The sequence below is a fragment of the Heptranchias perlo genome, unplaced genomic scaffold (assembly GCF_035084215.1).
Source record: "Heptranchias perlo isolate sHepPer1 unplaced genomic scaffold, sHepPer1.hap1 HAP1_SCAFFOLD_272, whole genome shotgun sequence".
Taxonomy (NCBI): Eukaryota; Metazoa; Chordata; class Chondrichthyes; order Hexanchiformes; family Hexanchidae; genus Heptranchias; species Heptranchias perlo.
In genome coordinates, this window is record NW_027139284.1 from 109,311 (window position 1) to 130,225 (window position 20,915).

At 55.7% G+C, this 20,915-nt stretch overlaps 1 protein-coding gene across 1 annotated transcript in view; it reads right to left on the reverse strand.

The window, feature by feature from the left end:
- The window catches only part of LOC137310708 (deleted in malignant brain tumors 1 protein-like), a 32,597-nt gene that overhangs the window by 7,492 nt on the left and 4,190 nt on the right, over positions 1-20,915 (reverse strand). The window contains exons 2-6 of the mRNA XM_067978393.1: positions 18,263-18,577; positions 15,710-16,015; positions 11,268-11,479; positions 8,819-8,948; positions 8,415-8,729 (exon numbers count right to left, since the gene is read on the reverse strand). Of these exons, the coding sequence (XP_067834494.1) occupies positions 8,415-8,729; positions 8,819-8,948; positions 11,268-11,479; positions 15,710-16,015; positions 18,263-18,577 (1,278 nt within the window). The remainder of the gene's footprint in view (positions 1-8,414; positions 8,730-8,818; positions 8,949-11,267; positions 11,480-15,709; positions 16,016-18,262; positions 18,578-20,915) is intronic.

Consider the following 20,915-nt stretch of genomic DNA (forward strand, 5'->3'; position numbering starts at 1 on the left):
GTGAAGTTTATAACTGCACACAGTCCCTGGAACTTGTACCTCAGTTAGGCCACAGCTGGAGTATTGGAGACAGTTTGGGAGTGACCAGGGGTGAAGGGGATACAGTTACAGAGAGAGACTGGTTAAGATTAAGGGGGTCCTGAGAGATTACTGAATGTTACCAGGGGTGAGGGAGCAGGAGAGAGGGATTAGACTGGGTGGGATATTAAAGGGTACGGGGAGTGAGGGGGAGAGTGGGATGAGACTGGGTGGGATATTAAAGGGAACGGGGAGTGAGGGGAGAGTGGGATTAGACTGGGTGGGATATTAAAGGGTACGGGGAGTGAGGGGGAGAGTGGGATTAGACTGGGTGGGATATTAAAGGGTACGGGGAGTGAGGGGGAGAGTGGGATTAGACTGGGTGGGATATTAAAGGGAACGGGGAGTGAGGGGGAGAGTGGGATTAGACTGGGTGGGATATTAAAGGGTACGGGGAGTGAGGGGAGAGTGGGATTAGACTGGGTGGGATATTAAAGGGTACGGGGAGTGAGGGGGAGAGTGGGATTAGACTGGGTGGAATATTAAAGGGAACGGGGAGTGAGGGGGAGAGTGGGATTAGACTGGGTGGGATATTAAAGGGTACGGGGAGTGAGGGGGAGAGTGGGATTAGACTGGGTGGGATATTAAAGGGGACGGGGAGTGAGGGGGAGAGTGGGATTAGACTGGGTGGGATATTAAAGGGTACGGGGAGTGAGGGGGAGAGTGGGATTAGACTGGGTGGGATATTAAAGGGTACGGGGTGTGAGGGGGAGAGTGGGATTAGACTGGGTGGAATATTAAAGGGAACGGGGAGTGAGGGGGAGAGAGGGATTGGACTGGGTGGGATATTAAAGGGTATGGGGAGTGAGGGGGAGAGTGGGATTAGACTGAGTGGAATATTAAAGGGTATGGGGAGTGAGGGGGAGAGTGGGATGAGACTGGGTGGGCTATTAAAGGGTATGGGGAGTGAGGGGGAGAGTGGGATTAGACTGGGTGGGCTATTAAAGGGTATGGGGAGTGAGGGGGAGAGTGGGATTAGACTGGGTGGGATATTAAAGGGTACGGGGAGTGAGGGGGAGAGTGGGATGAGACTGGGTGGGATATTAAAGGGTACAGGGAGTGAGGAGAGAGTGGGATTAGACTGGGTGGGATATTAAAGGGTACGGGGAGTGAGGGGGAGAGTGGGATTAGACTGGGTGGGATATTAAAGGGTACGGGGAGTGAGGGGGAGAGTGGGATTAGACTGGGTGGGATATTAAAGGGTACGGGGTGTGAGGGGGAGAGTGGGATTAGACTGGGTGGAATATTAAAGGGAACGGGGAGTGAGGGGGAGAGAGGGATTGGACTGGGTGGGATATTAAAGGGTATGGGGAGTGAGGGGGAGAGTGGGATTAGACTGAGTGGAATATTAAAGGGTATGGGGAGTGAGGGGGAGAGTGGGATGAGACTGGGTGGGCTATTAAAGGGTATGGGGAGTGAGGGGGAGAGTGGGATTAGACTGGGTGGGCTATTAAAGGGTATGGGGAGTGAGGGGGAGAGTGGGATTAGACTGGGTGGGATATTAAAGGGTACAGGGAGTGAGGGGGAGAGTGGGATTAGACTGGGTGGGATATTAAAGGGTACGGGGAGTGAGGGGGAGAGTGGGATGAGACTGGGTGGGATATTAAAGGGTACAGGGAGTGAGGAGAGAGTGGGATTAGACTGGGTGGGATATTAAAGGGTACGGGGAGTGAGGGGGAGAGTGGGATTAGACTGGGTGGGATATTAAAGGGTACGGGGAGTGAGGGGAGAGTGGGATTCGACTGGGTGGGATATTAAAGGGTACGGGGAGTGAGGGGGAGAGTGGGATTAGACTGGGTGGGATATTAAAGGGTACGGGGAGTGAGGGAGAGAGTGGGATTAGACTGAGTGGGATATTAAAGGGTACGGGGAGTGAGGGTGAGAGTGGGATTAGACTGGGTGGGATATTAAAGGGTACGGGGAGTGAGGGGGAGAGTGGGATTAGACTGGGTGGGATATTAAAGGATATGGGGAGTGAGGGGGAGTGTGGGATTAGACTGGGTGGGATATTAAAGGGTACGGGGATTGAGGGGGAGAGTGGGATTAGACTGGGTGGGATATTAAAGGGAACGGGGAGTGAGGGAGAGAGTGGGATTAGACTGAGTGGGATATTAAAGGGTACGGGGAGTGAGGGTGAGAGTGGGATTAGACTGGGTGGGATATTAAAGGGTACGGGGAGTGAGGGGGAGAGTGGGATTAGACTGGGTGGGATATTAAAGGATATGGGGAGTGAGGGGGAGTGTGGGATTAGACTGGGTGGGATATTAAAGGGTACGGGGATTGAGGGGGAGAGTGGGATTAGACTGGGTGGGATATTAAAGGGAACGGGGAGTGAGGGGAGAGTGGGATTAGACTGGGTGGGATATTAAAGGGTACGGGGAGTGAGGGGAGAGTGGGATTAGACTGGGTGGGGTATTAAAGGGTACGGGGAGTGAGGGAGAGAGTGGGATTAGACTGGGTGGGATATTAAAGGGTACGGGGAGTGAGGGGGAGAGTGGGATTAGACTGGGTGGGATATTAAAGGGTACGGGGAGTGAGGGGGAGAGTGGGATTAGACTGGGTGGGATATTAAAGGGTACGGGGAGTGAGGGGGAGAGTGGGATTAGACTGGGTGGGATATTAAAGGGTGAGGGGAGTGAGGGGGAGAGTGGGATTAGACTGGGTGGGATATTAAAGGGTACGGGGAGTGAGGGGAGAGTGGGATTAGACTGGGTGGGATATTAAAGGGTACGGGGAGTGAGGGGGAGAGTGGGATTAGACTGGGTGGGATATTAAAGGGTACGGGGAGTGAGGGGAGAGTGGGATTAGACTGGGTGGGATATTAAAGGGTACGGGGAGTGAGGGGAGAGTGGGATTAGACTGGGTGGGATATTAAAGGGTACGGGGAGTGAGGGGGAGAGTGGGATTAGACTGGGTGGGATATTAAAGGGTACGGGGAGTGAGGGGGAGAGTGGGATTAGACTGGGTGGGATATTAAAGGGTACGGGGAGTGAGGGGGAGAGTGGGATTAGACTGGGTGGGATATTAAAGGGGACAGGGAGTGAGGGGGAGAGTGGGATTAGACTGGGTGGGATATTAAAGGGTACAGGGAGTGAGGGGGAGAGTGGGATTAGACTGGGTGGGATATTAAAGGGTACGGGGAGTGAGGGGAGAGTGGGATTAGACTGGGTGGGATATTAAAGGGTACGGGGAGTGAGGGGAGAGAGGGATTAGACTGGGTGGGATATTAAAGGGTACGGGGAGTGAGGGGGAGAGTGGGATTAGACTGGGTGGGATATTAAAGGGTACGGGGAGTGAGGGGGAGAGTGGGATTAGACTGGGTGGGATATTAAAGGGAACGGTGAGTGAGGGGGAGAGTGGGATTAGACTGGGTGGGATATTAAAGGGTACGGGGAGTGAGGGGGAGAGTGGGATTAGACTGGGTGGGATATTAAAGGGTACGGGGAGTGAGGGGGAGAGTGGGATTAGACTGAGTGGGATATTAAAGGGTACGGGGAGTGAGGGGGAGAGTGGGATTAGACTGGGTGGGATATTAAAGGGTACGGGGAGTGAGGGGGAGAGTGGGATTAGACTGGGTGGGATATTAAAGGGTACGGGGAGTGAGGTGGAGAGTGGGATTAGACTGGGTGGGATATTAAAGGGTACGGGGAGTGAGGGGGAGAGTGGGATTAGACTGGGTGGGATATTAAAGGGTACGGGGAGTGAGGGGGAGAGTGGGATTAGACTGGGTGGGATATTAAAGGGTATGGGGAGTGAGGGGAGAGTGGGATTAGACTGGGTGGGATATTAAAGGATATGGGGAGTGAGGTGGAGAGTGGATTTAGACTGGGTGGGATATTAAAGGGTACGGGGAGTGAGGGGGAGAGTGGGATGATACTGGGTGGGATATTAAAGGGTACGGGGAGTGAGGGGGAGAGTGGGATTAGACTGGGTGGGATATTAAAGGGTACGGGGAGTGAGGGGGAGAGTGGGATTAGACTGGGTGGGATATTAAAGGGTACGGGGAGTGAGGGGAGAGTGGGATTAGACTGGGTGGGATATTAAAGGGTACGGGGAGTGAGGGGGAGAGTGGGATTAGACTGGGTGGGATATTAAAGGGTACGGGGAGTGAGGGGGAGAGTGGGATTAGACTGGGTGGGATATTAAAGGGTATGGGGAGTGAGGGGGAGAGTGGGATTAGACTGGGTGGGATATTAAAGGGTACGGGGAGTGAGGGGGAGAGTGGGATTAGACTGGGTGGGATATTAAAGGGTACGGGGAGTGAGGGGAGAGTGGGATTAGACTGGGTGGGATATTAAAGGGTACGGGGAGTGAGGGGAGAGTGGGATTAGACTGGGTGGGATATTAAAGGGTATGGGGAGTGAGGGGGAGAGAGGGATTAGACTGAGTGGGATATTAAAGGGTACGGGGAGTGAGGGGGAGAGTGGGATTAGACTGGGTGGGATATTAAAGGGTACGGGGAGTGAGGGGGAGAGTGGGATTAGACTGGGTGGGATATTAAAGGGTACGGGGAGTGAGGGGAGAGTGGGATTAGACTGGGTGGGATATTAAAGGGTACGGGGAGTGAGGGGGAGAGTGGGATTAGACTGGGTGGGATATTAAAGGGTACGGGGAGTGAGGGGGAGAGTGGGATTAGACTGGGTGGGATATTAAAGGGTACAGGGAGTGAGGGGGAGAGTGGGATTAGACTGGGTGGGATATTAAAGGGTACGGGGAGTGAGGGGGAGAGTGGGATTAGACTGGGTGGGATATTAAAGGGTACGGGGAGTGAGGGGGAGAGTGGGATTTGACTGGGTGGGATATTAAAGGGTACGGGGAGTGAGGGGGAGAGTGGGATTTGACTGGGTGGGATATTAAAGGGAACGGGGAGTGAGGGGGAGAGTGGGATTAGACTGGGTGGGATATTAAAGGGTACGGGGAGTGAGGGGGAGAGTGGGATTAGACTGGGTGGGATATTAAAGGGGACGGGGAGTGAGGGGGAGAGTGGGATTAGACTGGGTGGGATATTAAAGGGTACGGGGAGTGAGGGGGAGAGTGGGATTAGACTGGGTGGGATATTAAAGGGTACGGGGAGTGAGGGGGAGAGTGGGATTAGACTGGGTGGGATATTAAAGGGTACGGGGAGTGAGGGGGAGAGTGGGATTAGACTGGGTGGGATATTAAAGGGGACGGGGAGTGAGGGGGAGAGTGGGATTAGACTGGGTGGGATATTAAAGGGTACGGGGAGTGAGGGGAGAGTGGGATTAGACTGGGTGGGATATTAAAGGGTACGGGGAGTGAGGGGAAGAGTGGGATTAGACTGGGTGGGATATTAAAGGGTACGGGGAGTGAGGGGAGAGTGGGATTAGACTGGGTGGGATATTAAAGGGTACGGTGAGTGAGGGGAGAGTGGGATTAGACTGGGTGGGATATTAAAGGGTACGGGGAGTGAGGGGGAGAGTGGGATTAGACTGGGTGGGATATTAAAGGGTACGGGGAGTGAGGGGGAGAGTGGGATTAGACTGGGTGGGATATTAAAGGGTACGGGGAGTGAGGGGAGAGTGGGATTAGACTGGGTGGGATATTAAAGGGTACGGGGAGTGAGGGGAGAGTGGGATTAGACTGGGTGGGATATTAAAGGGTATGGGGAGTGAGGGGGAGAGTGGGATTAGACTGGGTGGGATATTAAAGGGTAGGGGGAGTGAGGGGGAGAGTGGGATTAGACTGGGTGGGATATTAAAGGGGACGGGGAGTGAGGGGGAGAGTGGGATTAGACTGGGGGGGATATTAAAGGGTACGGGGAGTGAGGGGGAGAGTGGGATTAGACCGGGTGGGATATTAAAGAGTACGGGGAGTGAGGGGGAGAGTGGGATTAGACTGGGTGTGATATTAAAGGGTATGGGGAGTGAGGGGGAGAGTGGGATTAGACTGGGTGGGATATTAAAGGGTACGGGGAGTGAGGGGGAGAGTGGGATTAGACTGGGTGGGCTATTAAAGGGTACGGGGAGTGAGGGGAAGAGTGGGATTAGACTGGGTGGGATATTAAAGGGTACGGGGAGTGAGGGGGAGAGTGGGATTAGACTGGGTGGGATATTAAAGGGGACGGGGAGTGAGGGGAGAGTGGGATTGGACTGGGTGGGATATTAAAGGGTACGGGGAGTGAGGGGGAGAGTGGGATTAGACTGGGTGGGATATTAAAGGGTATGGGGAGTGAGGGGGAGAGTGGGATTAGACTGGGTGGGATATTAAAGGGTACGGGGAGTGAGGGGAAGAGTGGGATTAGACTGGGTGGGATATTAAAGGGGACGGGGAGTGAGGGGGAGAGTGGGATTAGACTGGGTGGGATATTAAAGGGTACGGGGAGTGAGGGGGAGAGTGGGATTAGACTGGGTGGGATATTAAAGGGTACGGGGAGTGAGGGGGAGAGTGGGATTAGACTGGGTGGGATATTAAAGGGTACGGAGAGTGAGGGGAGAGTGGGATTAGACTGGGTGGGATATTAAAGGGTACGGGGAGTGAGGGGGAGAGTGGGATTAGACTGGGTGGGATATTAAAGGGTACGGGGAGTGAGGGGAGAGTGGGATTAGACTGGGTGGGATATTAAAGGGTACGGGGAGTGAGGGGGAGAGTGGGATTAGACTGGGTGGGATATTAAAGGGTACGGGGAGTGAGGGGGAGAGTGGGATTAGACTGGGTGGGATATTAAAGGGTACGGGGAGTGAGGGGGAGAGTGGGATTAGACTGGGTGGGATATTAAAGGGTACGGGGAGTGAGGGGAGAGTGGGATTTGACTGAGTGGGATATTAAAGGGTACGGGGAGTGAGGGGAGAGTGGGATTAGACTGGGTGGGATATTAAAGGATATGGGGAGTGAGGGGGAGAGTGGGATTAGACCGAGTGGGATATTAAAGGGTACGGGGAGTGAGGGGGAGAGTGGGATTAGACTGGGTGGGATATTAAAGGGAACGGGGAGTGAGGGGGAGAGTGGGATTAGACTGGGTGGGATATTAAATGGTACGGGGAGTGAGGGGGAGAGTGGGATTAGACTGGGTGGGATATTAAAGGGTACGGTGAGTGAGGGGGAGAGTGGGATTAGACTGGGTGGGATATTAAAGGGTACGGGGAGTGAGGGGAGAGTGGGATTAGACTGGGTGGGATATTAAAGGGTACGGTGAGTGAGGGGAGAGTGGGATTAGACTGGGTTGGATATTAACGGGTATGGGGAGTGAGGGGGAGAGTGGGATTAGACTGGGTGGGATATTAAAGGGTACAGGGAGTGAGGGGGAGAGTGGGATTTGACTGGGTGGGATATTAAAAGGTATGGGGAGTGAGGGGGAGAGTGGGATTAGACTGGGTGGGATATTCAAGGGTATGGGGAGTGAGGAGGAGAGTGGGATTAGACTGGGTGGGATATTAAAGGGTATGGGGAGTGAGGGGGAGAGTGGGATTTGACCCCATTATCCTGAGACTATGTCCCCTAGTTCCAGACTCTCCAGCCAGGGGAAACAGCCTCTCAGCATCTACCCTGTGAAGCCCCCTCAGAATCTGATATGTTTCAATGAGATCACCTCTCATTCTTCTAAACTCCAGAGAGTATCGGCCCATTCTACTCAATCTCTCCTCATGGGACAACCCTCTCATCCCAGGAATCAATCAGGTGAACCTTCATTGCACCCCCTCTAAGGCAAGTCTATCCTTCCTTAGATAAGGAGAGCAAAACTGTACACAGTACTCCAGGTGAGGTCTCACCAAATCCCTGTACAATTGTAGTAAGACTTCCTTACTCTTGGACTCCAACCTCCTTGTAATAAAGGCCAACATACCATTTGCTTTCCGAATTACTTGCTGTACCTGCATGTTAACTTTCTGTGTTTCGTGTCCCAGGACACCCAAATCCCTCTGAACACCAACATTTAATAGTTTCTCACCATTTACAAAATATTCTGTTTTTCTCTTCTTCCTACCAAAGTGAATAACCTCACATTTCCCCACATTATACTCCATCTGCCACCTTCTTGCCCACTCACTTCACCTGTCCATATCCCTTTGCAGACTCTTTGTGTCCTCCTCACAGCTTACTTTCCCACCGAGCTTTGTATCATCAGCAAACTTGGATACATTAAACTCGGTCCCTTCATCTCAGTCATTAATATATTGCAGATTCTTAATTTTAATATCTGTAAAGTGTCTCAGATGTTGAGAAATGTTTAATGAAGTTATTACATTTATTCATGACTTCCTGACCTGCCCTAACCCTGTTTGCAGCGGGACGTGGGAGGGAGAAGAGGATGAGACCAAGAGGCCACACTCGATATGGACAGCCCAGCGATGAATTGGGGCCTGTGACGGGACTCTCACCTGAGCAGGTAACTCCAGCGTCCTGACTGTGTGTGCAGTTATTCACCCCCCATGGGTTGGCCGGGCACTGATCGAGGGCAGGCTCTGTCCCCTGACACCTCACATCATCCAACCAGATCTCCCCGCTCCCCTCTCCGAAATAGGCCGCTGTGGTTCCTGACAGGGCCGTCCCACAGTTCAACAGTCTGCAGACGACACCTGCTCCTTTAATGTCCCAGCCATTGTCGCAGACGGTCCCCCAGACGGAGTTACGATAGACCTCGACTCTCCCGGAGCACATGTTGTTCCCGTTCACCAGACGCACGGGCACCGGACCTGGAATAGAGACGGGAACAACTTTCACTGGGGTCATCGTCTGGACCTGGAATAGAGACGGGAACACGGTCAGACTGGTCTGGGATTACGGGGACTTTCACTGGGGACATCGTCTGGACCTGGATCACTGGGGACATCGTCTGGACCTGGAATAGAGACGGGAACACGGTCAGACTGGTCTGGGATTACGGGGACTTTCACTGGGGTCATCGTCTGGACCTGGAATAGAGACGGGAACACGGTCAGACTGGTCTGGGATTACGGGGACTTTCACTGGGGTCATCGTCTGGACCGGGAATAGAGACGGGAACACGGTTAATCCCACTGCCCCACTCTCGCCCCATAGCCCGGGATCAATCTCAAACTAATCCCACTGCCCCACTCTCTCCCCATTGTCCTGTATTAATCCAAAACTAATCCCACTATCCCACTCTCTCCCCATAGCCCTGTATCAATCCCAAACCAATCCCACTGCCCCACTCTCGACCCGTAGCCCTGTATTAATCCAAAACTTATCCCACTCTCTCCCCACAGTCCTGCATCAATCCCAATCTAATCCCACTGCCCCGCTCTCTTCCCATAATCCAGTATCAATCCCCAAACTGATCCCACTGCCCCACTGTCTCCCCATAGCCCTGTAGCAATCCCAAACTAATCCCACTGCCCCACTGTCTCCCCAAAGTCCTGTATCAATCCCAAACTAATCCCACTGCCCCGCTCTCTCCGCATAGCCCTGTATCAATCCCCAAACTAATCCCACTGCCCCACTCTCTCCCCATAGCCCTGTATCAATCCCAAACTAATCCCACTGCCCCACTCTCTCCCCATAGCCCTGTATCAATCCCCAAACTAATCCCACTGTCCCACACTCTCCCCATAGCCCTGTATCAATCCCAAACTAATCCCACTGCCCCACTCTCTCCCCATAGCCCTGTATCAATCCCAAACTAATCCCACTGCCCCACTCTCTCCCCATAGTCCTATATCAATCCCAAACTAATCCCACTGCCCCACTCTCTCCCCATAGCCCTGTATCAATCCCCAAACTAATCCCACTGCCCCACTCTCTCCCCATAGCCCTGTATCAATCCCCAAACTAATCCCACTGCCCCACTTTCTCACCGTAGTCCTGTATCAATCCCAAACTAATCCCACTGCCCCACTCTCTCCCCATAGTCCTATATCAATCCCAAACTAATCCCACTGCCCCGCTCTCTCCCCATCGCCCTGTATCAATCCCAAACTAATCCCACTGTCCCGCTCTCTCCCCATAGCCCTGTATCAATCCGAAACTAATCCCACTGTCCCGCTCTCTCCCCACAGCCCTGTATCAATCCCAAACTAATCCCACTGCCCCACACTCTCCCCATAGCCCTGTATCAATCCCAAACTAATCCCACTGTCCCGCTCTCTCCCCATAGCCCTGTATCAATCTGAAACTAATCCCACTGCCCCACTCTTTCCACATAGCCCGGTATCAATCCCAAACTAATCCCACTGGCCCACTCTCTCACCGTAGCCCTGTATCAATCCCAATCTAATCCCACTGCCCCGCTCTCTTCCCATAATCCTGTATCAATCCCCAAACTAATCCCACTGCCCCACTTTCTCACCGTCGTCCTGTATCAATCCCAAACGAATCCCACTGCCCCACTGTCTCCCCATAGCCCTGTATCAATCCCAAACTAATCCCACTTCCCCACTGTCTCCCCATAGTCCTGTATCAATCCCAAACTAATCCCACTGCCCCGCTCTCTCCCGAAAGTCCTGTATCAATCCCAAACTAATCCTACTGCCTCGGTCTCTCCTCATAGCCCTGTATCAATCCCAAACTAATCCCACTGCCCCGCTCTCTCCCGATAGTCCTGTATCAATCCCCAAAATAATCCCACTGCCCCGCTCTCTCCCCAAAGCCCTGTATCAATCCCATGCTAATCCCACTGCCCCACTCTCTCCCCAAAGCCCTGTATCAATCCCATGCTAATCCCACTGCCCCACTCTCTCCCCATAGCCCTGTGTCAATCGCAATCTAATCCCACTGCCCCACTCTCTCCCCATTGTCCTGGGCTTTGTTTGCAGGAATCTCTCTGATCACAGTGACACATTGTGAAAGACCCAATAGACACACGGAGCAGGTAACTCCACTCACCTGAGCAGGTAACTCCACTCACCTGAGCAGGTAACTCCACTCAGCTGAGCAGGTAACCCCACTCACCTGAGCAGGTAACTCCACTCACCTGAGCAGGTAACTCCACTCACCTGAGCAGGTAACCCCACTCACCTGAGCAGGTAACTCCACTCACCTGAGCAGGTAACCCCACTATCCTGAGCAGGTAACCCCACTCACCTGAGCAGGTAACCCCACTCACCTGAGCAGGTAACTCCACTCACCTGAGCAGGTAACCCCACTATCCTGAGCAGGTAACCCCACTCACCTGAGCAGGTAACTCCAGCGTCCTGCCTGTGTGTGCAGTTATTCACCCCCCCTGGGTTGGCAGGGCACTGATCGAGGGCAGGCTCTGTCCCGTTACACCTCACATCATCCAACCAGATGGGCCCAGTCCCCTCTCCATAGTCAGCGGCTCTTGTTGCTGACAGGGCCGTCCCACAGTTCAACAGTCTGCAGACGACACTCGCTGCGTTTATGTCCCAGCCATTGTCACAGACGGTCCCCCAGACGGAGTTACGATGGACCTCAACTCTCCCGGAGCACATGTTGTTCCCGTTCACCAGACGCACGGGCACCGGACCTGGAATAGAGACAGGAACACGGTTAGACTGTTCTGGGATTACGGGGACTTTCACTGGGCTCATCGTCTGGACCTGGAATAGAGACGGGAACACAGTTAGACTGGTCTGGGATTACGGGGACTTTCACTGGGGTCATCGTCTGGACCGGGAATAGAGACGGGAACACGGTCAGACTGGTCTGGGATTACGGGGACTTTCACTGGGGTCATCGTCTGGACCTGGAATAGAGACGGGAACACGGTTAGACTGGTCTGGGATTACGGGGACTTTCACTGGGGTCATCGTCTGGACCTGGAATAGAGACGGGAACACGGTTAGACTGGTCTGGGACTATCTGCAGAAACAGATCGTCCCATGTCGATGGCAAATCTGCTGAGGAACAGGGGGCGGGCGGCAGGAATGAGGAAGAAGTCAGTTTATGAGGCAACTCAAGGAACAGGGCTGGAACCAGTTTCAGTCCGACCCAGGAGAGAGGGGGGGAGAGGTTTAGGGAGGGAATTACAGAGCTTAGGGTCCAGGCAGCTGAAGGCACGGCCGCCAATGGTGGAGCGATTAAAATCGGGGGATGGACAAGAGGCCAGAATTGGAGGGGAGCAGAGATCTCGGAGGGTTGTCGGGCTGGAGGAGGTTACAGAGATAGGGAGGGGACGAGGGCCATGGAGGAATTTGAACAGGAGGATGAGGATTGTAGGGCTGGAAGAGGTGACAGAGATAGGGAGGGGGGGCGAGTTTGGATACGGGGGGTGAGGGGTGAACGGGACTCGGTGTGAATTAGGATACGGGGGGGTGAGGGGTGAACGGGACTCGGTGTGAATTAGCATACGGGGGGTGAGGGGTGAACGGGACTCGGTGTGAGTTAGGATACGGGGGGGTGAGGGGTGAACGGGACTCGGTGTGAGTTAGGATACGGGGGGGAGGGGGGTGAACGGGACTCGGTGTGAGTTAGGATACGGGGGGGAGGGGGGTGAACGGGACTCGGTGTGAGTTAGGATACGCGGGGGTGAGGGGTGAACGGGACTCGGTGTGAGTTAGGATATGGGAGGTTGAGGGGTGAACGGGACTCGGTGTGAGTTAGGATACGGGGGGTGAGGGGTGAACGGGACTCGGTGTGAGTTAGGATACGGGGGGGTGAGGGGTGAACGGGACTCGGTGTGAGTTAGGATACGGGGGGGTGAGGGGTGAACGGGACTCGGTGTGAGTCAGGATACGGGGGGTGAGGGGTGAACGGGACTCGGTGTGAGTTAGGATACGGGGGGGTGAGGGGTGAACGGGACTCGGTGTGAGTTAGGATACGGGGGGGGGGTGAGGGGTGAACGAGACTCGGTGTGAGTTCGGATACGGGGGGGGGTGAGGGGTGAACGGGACTCGGTGTGAGTTAGGATACGGGGGGTGAGGGGTGAACGGGACTCGGTGTGAGTTAGGATACGGGGGGGGTGAGGGGTGAACGGGACTCGGTGTGAGTTAGGATACGGGGGGGTGAGGGGTGAACGGGACTCGGTGTGAGTTAGGATACGGGGGGTGAGGGGTGAACGGGACTCGGTGTGAGTTAGGATACGGGGGGGTGAGGGGTGAACGGGACTCGGTGTGAGTTAGGATACGGGGGGGTGAGGGGTGAACGGGACTCGGTGTGAGTTAGGATACGGGGAGGGTGAGGGGTGAACGGGACTCGGTGTGAGTTAGGATACGGGGGGTGAGGGGTGAACGGGACTCGGTGTGAGTTAGGATACGGGGGGTGAGGGGTGAACGGGACTCGGTGTGAGTTAGGATACGGGGGGTGAGGGGTGAACGGGACTCGGTGTGAGTTAGGATACGGGGGGTGAGGGGTGAACGGGACTCGGTGTGAGTTAGGATACGTGGGGGTGAGGGGTGAACGGGACTCGGTGTGAGTTAGGATACGGGGGGTGAGGGGTGAACGGGACTCGGTGTGAGTGAGGATACGGGGGGGGTGAGGGGTGAACGGGACTCGGTGTGAGTTAGGATACGGGGGGGTGAGGGGTGAACGGGACTCGGTGTGAGTTAGGATACGGGGGGTGAGGGGTGAACGGGACTCGGTGTGAGTTAGGATACGGGGGGGGTGAGGGGTGAACGGGACTCGGTGTGAGTTAGGATACGGGGGGGTGAGGGGTGAACGGGACTCGGTGTGAGTTAGGATACGGGGGGTGAGGGGTGAACGGGACTCGGTGTGAGTTAGCATACGGGGGGAGGTGAGGGGTGAACGGGACTCGGTGTGAGTTAGGATACGGGGGGTGAGGGGTGAACGGGACTCGGTGTGAGTTAGGATACGGAGGGGTGAGGGGTGAACGGGACTCGGTGTGAGTTAGGATACGGGGGGGTGAGGGGTGAACGGGACTCGGTGTGAGTTAGGATACGGGGGGGTGAGGGGTGAACGGGACTCGGTGTGAGTTAGGATACGGGGGGGTGAGGGGTGAACGGGACTCGGTGTGAGTTAGGATACGGGGGGGTGAGGGGTGAACGGGACTCGGTGTGAGTTAGGATACGGGGGGGTGAGGGGTGAACGGGACTCGGTGTGAGTTAGGATACGGGGGGGTGAGGGGTGAACGGGACTCGGTGTGAGTTAGGATACGGGGGGTGAGGGGTGAACGGGACTCGGTGTGAGTTAGGATACGGGGGGGGTGAGGGGTGAACGGGACTCGGTGTGAGTTAGGATACGGGGGGGTGAGGGGTGAACGGGACTCGGTGTGAGTTAGGATACGGGGGGGGTGAGGGGTGAACGGGACTCGGTGTGAGTTCGGATACGGGGGGTGAGGGGTGAACGGGACTCGGTGTGAGTTAGGATACGGGGGGGGTGAGGGGTGAACGGGACTCGGTGTGAGTTAGGATACGGGGGGGTGAGGGGTGAACGGGACTCGGTGTGAGTTAGGATACGGGGGGGGTAAGGGGTGAACGGGACTCGGTGTGAGTTCGGATACGGGGGGGGGGGTGAGGGGTGAACGGGACTCGGTGTGAGTTAGGATACGGGGGTGAGGGGTGAACGGGACTCGGTGTGAGTTAGGATACGGGGGTGAGGGGTGAACGGGACTCGGTGTGAGTTAGGATACGGGGGGGTGAGGGGTGAACGGGACTCGGTGTGAGTTAGGATACGGGGGGCTGAGGGGTGAACGGGACTCGGTGTGAGTTAGGATACGGGGGGGGTGAGGGGTGAACGGGACTCGGTGTGAGTTAGGATACGGGGGGGTGAGGGGTGAACGGGACTCGGTGTGAGTTAGGATACGGGGGGGGTGAGGGGTGAACGGGACTCGGTGTGAGTTCGGATACGGGGGGTGAGGGGTGAACGGGACTCGGTGTGAGTTCGGATACGGGGGGTGAGGGGTGAACGGGACTCGGTGTGAGTTCGGATACGGGGGGGGGGGTGAGGGGTGAACGGGACTCGGTGTGAGTTAGGATACGGGGGTGAGGGGTGAACGGGACTCGGTGTGAGTTAGGATACGGGGGGTGAGGGGTGAACGGGACTCGGTGTGAGTTAGGATACGGGGGTGAGGGGTGAACGGGACTCGGTGTGAGTTAGGATACGGGGGGGGTGAGGGGTGAACGGGACTCGGTGTGAGTTAGGATACGGGGGTGAGGGGTGAACGGGACTCGGTGTGAGTTAGGATACGGGGGGGTGAGGGGTGAACGGGACTCGGTGTGAGTTAGGATACGGGGGGCTGAGGGGTGAACGGGACTCGGTGTGAGTTAGGATACGGGGGGGGGTGAGGGGTGAACGGGACTCGGTGTGAGTTAGGATACGGGGGGGTGAGGGGTGAACGGGACTCGGTGTGAGTTAGGATACGGGGGGGTGAGGGGTGAACGGGACTCGGTGTGAGTTAGGATACGGGGGGGTGAGGGGTGAACGGGACTCGGTGTGAGTTAGGATACGGGGGGTGAGGGGTGAACGGGACTCGGTGTGAGTTAGGATACGGGGGGTGAGGGGTGAACGGGACTCGGTGTGAGTTAGGATACGGGGGTGAGGGGTGAACGGGACTCGGTGTGAGTTAGGATACGGGGGGGGTGAGGGGTGAACGGGACTCGGTGTGAGTTAGGATACGGGGGGGTGAGGGGTGAACGGGACTCGGTGTGAGTTAGGATACGGGGGGGTGAGGGGTGAACGGGACTCGGTGTGAGTTAGGATACGGGGGGGTGAGGGGTGAACGGGACTCGGTGTGAGTTAGGATACGGGGGTGAGGGGTGAACGGGACTTATTATGAATGGACTGAAATCTCCTGACCGACCTGAACAGACGAGTCCAGCGTCCTGGTTGCAGGTGTTGTTTGACAGTGGGTTGGAGGCACACTGGTGAAGGTCAGACTCTCTTCCATCGCACTGGACGGGCCCGAGGAGTGTCTGCCTGGCCCCTGGGCCTCGCTGGGTCACGGTCACTCTCTCCGCTCTCCCACAGCTCAGCTGTCGGCAGACCACGTCTCCGTCGGTGAAGTCCCAGTCTTGCCCGCAGACCCTCCCCCAGGTGTCGTTCTGGAAGATCTCGACTATCCCCGAGCACATGTTATTCCCGCCTGCCAGTCTGACCGGGAAGGGCCCTGCGGGAGACAGCACCAGATCAGGACAATTCTCCGACTGTGGCTATTATCCCCCCCCGTCCTTCTGTCCTGAAGGTACCGACTCCTGCAGGGGGAGGCCGTTCAGCCCCTCGAGCCTGTTACTATCGGAACAAATGTAAGGAGTCTTACAACACCAGGTTATAGTACAACAGCTTTATTTGAAATCACAAGCTTTCGGAGCTTTGCTCCTTCGTCAGGTGAGTGTGGGATTCCATAAAAGCACAGCATTTATAGTCAGAGAACAATGCCTGGTGATTGCAGATAATCTTTCCAACTGCCCGTTATCACACCTTGGCAGAGAGATAATCAAAGCAATCAAAGGAGTGAATGGTGTTCAGACAGGGAAACATTACATCCAAGAATACTGAACACACAAGCGGTCAGATCACAAAGACAGAGAGAGAGAGGGGGAGAGAGAGAGAGGTCCGAAAGGCAGAGAGAGAGAGAAAATGACCAGTTGTATTAAAAACAGATAACTTTTTTTCGCTGGTGGGGTTACGTGTAGCGTGACATGAACCCAAGATCCCGGTTGAGGCCGTCCTCATGGGTGCAGACCTTGGCTGATTTCCCCTCTCTCCAACCCAGGGGTCACTGGACAGTGATCAGGAGCAGGAACCCTGGCTGATTTCCCCTCTCTCTAACCCAGGGGTCACTGGACAGTGATCAGGAGCAGGAACCCTGGCTGATTTCCCCCTCTCTCTAACCCAGGGGTCACTGGACAGTGATCGGGAGCAGGAGCCCTGGCTGATTTCGCCTCTCTCTAACCCAGGGGTCACTAGACAGTGATCGGGAGCAGGAACCCTGGCTGATTTCCCCTCTCTCTAACCCAGGGGTCACTGGACAGTGATCAGGAGCAGGAACCCTGGCTGATTTCCCCCTCTCTCTAACCCAGGGGTCACTGGACAGTGATCAGGAGCAGGAACCCTGGCTGATTTCCCCTCTCTCCAAACCCAGGGGTCACTGGACAGTGATCGGGAGCAGGAACCCTGGCTGATTTCCCCCTCTCTCTAACCCAGGGGTCACTGGACAGTGATCGGGAGCAGGAACCCTGGCTGATTTCCCCCTCTCTCTAACCCAGGGGTCACTGGACAGTGATCGGGAGCAGGAACCCTGGCTGATTTCCCCTCTCTCTAACCCAGGGGTCACTGGACAGTGATCGGGAGCAGGAGCCCTGGCTGATTTCCCCCTCTCTCCAAACCCAGGGGTCACTGGACAGTGATCGGGAGCAGGAGCCCTGGCTGATTTCCCCCTCTCTCCAAACCCAGGGGTCACTGGACAGTGATCGGGAGCAGGAGCCCTGGCTGATTTCCCCCTCTCTCCAAACCCAGGGGTCACTGGACAGTGATCGGGAGCAGGAACCCTGGCTGATTTCCCCCTCTCTCTAACCCAGGGGTCACTGGACAGTGATCAGGAGCAGGAACCCTGGCTGATTTCCCCTCTCTCTAACCCAGGGGTCACTGGACAGTGATCGGGAGCAGGAACCCTGGCTGATTTCCCCTCTCTCTAACCCAGGGGTCACTGGACAGTGATCGGGAGCAGGAGCCCTGGCTGATTTCCCCCTCTCTCTAACCCAGGGGTCACTGGACAGTGATCAGGAGCAGGAACCCTGGCTGATTTCCCCTCTCTCTAACCCAGGGGTCACTGGACAGTGATCGGGAGCAGGAACCCTGGCTGATTTCCCCTCTCTCTAACCCAGGGGTCACTGGACAGTGATCGGGAGCAGGAACCCTGGCTGATTTCCCCCTCTCTCTAACCCAGGGGTCACTGGGACAGTGATCGGGAGCAGGAACCCTGGCTGATTTCCCCCTATCTCTAACCCAGGGGTCACTGGACAGTGATCGGGAGCAGGAACCCTGGCTGATTTCCCCCTCTCTCTAACCCAGGGGTCACTGGACAGTGATCAGGAGCAGGAACCCTGGCTGATTTCCCCTCTCTCTAACCCAGGGGTCACTGGACAGTGATCAGGAGCAGGAACCCTGGCTGATTTCCCCCTCCCTCTAATCCAAGGAGTCACTGGACCCAGAGCAGCCCCTGCTACCGCCCATCCTGCTGTGACGGGATAACAGAGCACAGGCCGGGAATCGATCCAGGGGATTTCCTGCGGTGTGTGTGGGGGACTCAGTCCCACACTGGGGTGCGGTGGTCTATCTGAACACAGCCTGGAGCTCCCTCACCGACTGGGAGATCTGACAGTGCCCGATCTCACCGTGTTATTGCACCAGTTACCTGAGCATCGCACACCAGCGTCTTTCGAGTGCTGACAGTTGTGTTTGCCCGTTGTTGAGGCCAAACATCGATCGAGGGACATCTCATTTCCGTTACAGCGCAAGTCGTCTAACCAGATTGGACCGCTGCCCTGTCCGAAGAAGGCTGTGCTTGTGGCCAAGAGCGCCCTCCCACAGTCGAGCTGCCGGCACACGACATGTGCATCCTGCAGGTCCCAAGCATCGCCGCAAACACTTCCCCACACGGAGTGGGAAAGGAACTCCACCCTCCCAGAGCAGAGGTCGTCTCCATCTTCCAATCTCACCGTCCCAGCTCCTGAAACACAAAGCAGCACAAAAAGGGGCTCATCGTCTCCAACCCTCCGATTCCAACCTCCTCCCAGTCACTCGTCGTTCAGTGACCCCACTCTCTCTCGCCTCTGGGTCAGGAGGTCGTGGGTTCGAGACCCCACTCCAGAGACCCGAGCCCCACAATCCAGGCCCACACTCCCCGGTCCCAGTACTGAGGGAGTGCTGCACTGTCGGAGGGAGATGGATATACTCTAGGACTCGAGCCCCATAATCCAGGCCCACACTCCCCGGTCCCAGTACTGAGGGAGTGCTGCACTGTCGGAGGTAGATGGATATACTCTAGGACTCGAGCCCCATAATCCAGGCCCACACTCCCCGGTCCCAGTACTGAGGGAGTGCTGCACTGTCGGAGGGAGATGGATATACTCTAGGACTCGAGCCCCATAATCCAGGCCCACACTCCCCGGTGCCAGTACTGAGGGAGTGCTGCACTGTCGGAGGGAGATGGATATACTCTAGGACTCGAGCCCCATAATCCAGGCCCACACTCCCCGGTCCCAGTACTGAGGGAGTGCTGCACTGTCGGAGGTAGATGGATATACTCTCGGACTCGAGCCCCATAATCCAGGCCCACACTCCCTGGTCCCAGTACTGAGGGAGTGCTGCACTGTCGGAGGTAGATGGATATACTCTAGGACCTGAGCCCCATAATCCAGGCCCACACTCCCCGGTGCCAGTACTGAGGGAGTGCTGCACTGTCGGAGGGAGATGGATATACTCTGGGACTTGAGCCCATAATCCAGGCCCACACTCCCCAGTCCCAGTACTGAGGGAGTGCTGCACTGTCGGAGGTAGATGGATATACTCTAGGACCTGAGCCCCATAATCCAGGCCCACACTCCCCGGTGCCAGTACTGAGGGAGTGCTGCACTGTCGGAGGGAGATGGATATACTCTAGGACCTGAGCCCCATAATCCAGGCCCACACTCCCCGGTGCCAGTACTGAGGGAGTGCTGCACTGTCGGAGGGAGATGGATATACTCTAGGACTCGAGCCCCATATCCCGACATTGTGCAAGATGCGAAATAAATTCAATTTCCCACTTTTCTCACTGTCCCACTCTCACCCCACAGCCCTGTATCAATCCCAAACTAATCCCACTGCCCCACACTCTCCCCATAGCCCTGTATCAATCCCCAAACTAATCCCACTGCCCCACTCTCTCCCCATAGTCCTGTATCAATCCCAAACTAAACCCACTGCCCCACACTCTCCCCATACCCCTGTATCAATCCCAAACTAATCCCACTGCCCCACACTCTCCCCATAGTCCTGTATCAATCCCAAACTAATCCCACTGCCCCACACTCTCCCCATAGCCCTGTATTAATCCCAAACTAATCCCACTGCCCCGCTCTCTCCCCATAGCCCAGTATCAATCCCAAACTAATCTCACTGCCCCGCTCTCTCCCCATAGTCCTGTATCAATCCCCAATCTAATCCCACTGCCCCACTCTCTCCGCATTGTCCTGTATCAATCCCAAACGAATCCCACTTCCCCACTCTCTCCCCATGTCCCTGTCTCAATCCCCAATCGAATCCCACTACCCCACTCTCTCCCCATAGTCCTGTATCAATCCCCAATCTAATCCCACTGCCCCACTCTCTCCGCATTGTCCTGTATCAATCCCAAACTAATCCCACTTCCCCACTCTCTCCCCATGTCCCTGTCTCAATCCCCAATCTAATTCCACTGCCCCACTCTCTCCCCATAGTCCTGTATCAATCCCAAACTGATCCCACTGCCCCACTCTCTCCCCAAAGTCCTGTATCAATCCCAAACTAATCCCACTACCCCACTCTCTCCCCATAGTCCTGTATCAATCCCCAATCTTATCCAACTGCCCCGCTCTCTCCCCATAGCCCTGTATCAATCCCAAACTAATCCCACTGCCCCGCTCTCTTCCCACAGCCCTGTATCAATCCCCAATCAAATCCCACTGTCCCACTCTCTCCCCATAGTCCTGTATCAATCCCCAATCTAATCCCACTGTCCCACTCTCTCCCCAAAGCCCTGTATCAATCCCCAATCTAATCCAACTGCCCCGCTCTCTCCCCATTGTCGTGTATCAATCCCAAACTAATCCCACTGCCCCACTCTCTTCCCACAGCCCTGTATCAATCCCCAATCAAATCCCACTGTCCCACTCTCTCCCCATAGTCCTGTATCAATCCCCAATCTAATCCCACTGTCCCACTCTCTCCCCAAAGCCCTGTATCAATCCCCAATCTAATCCAACTGCCCCGCTCTCTCCCCATTGTCGTGTATCAATCCCAAACTAATCCCACTGCCCCACTCTCTC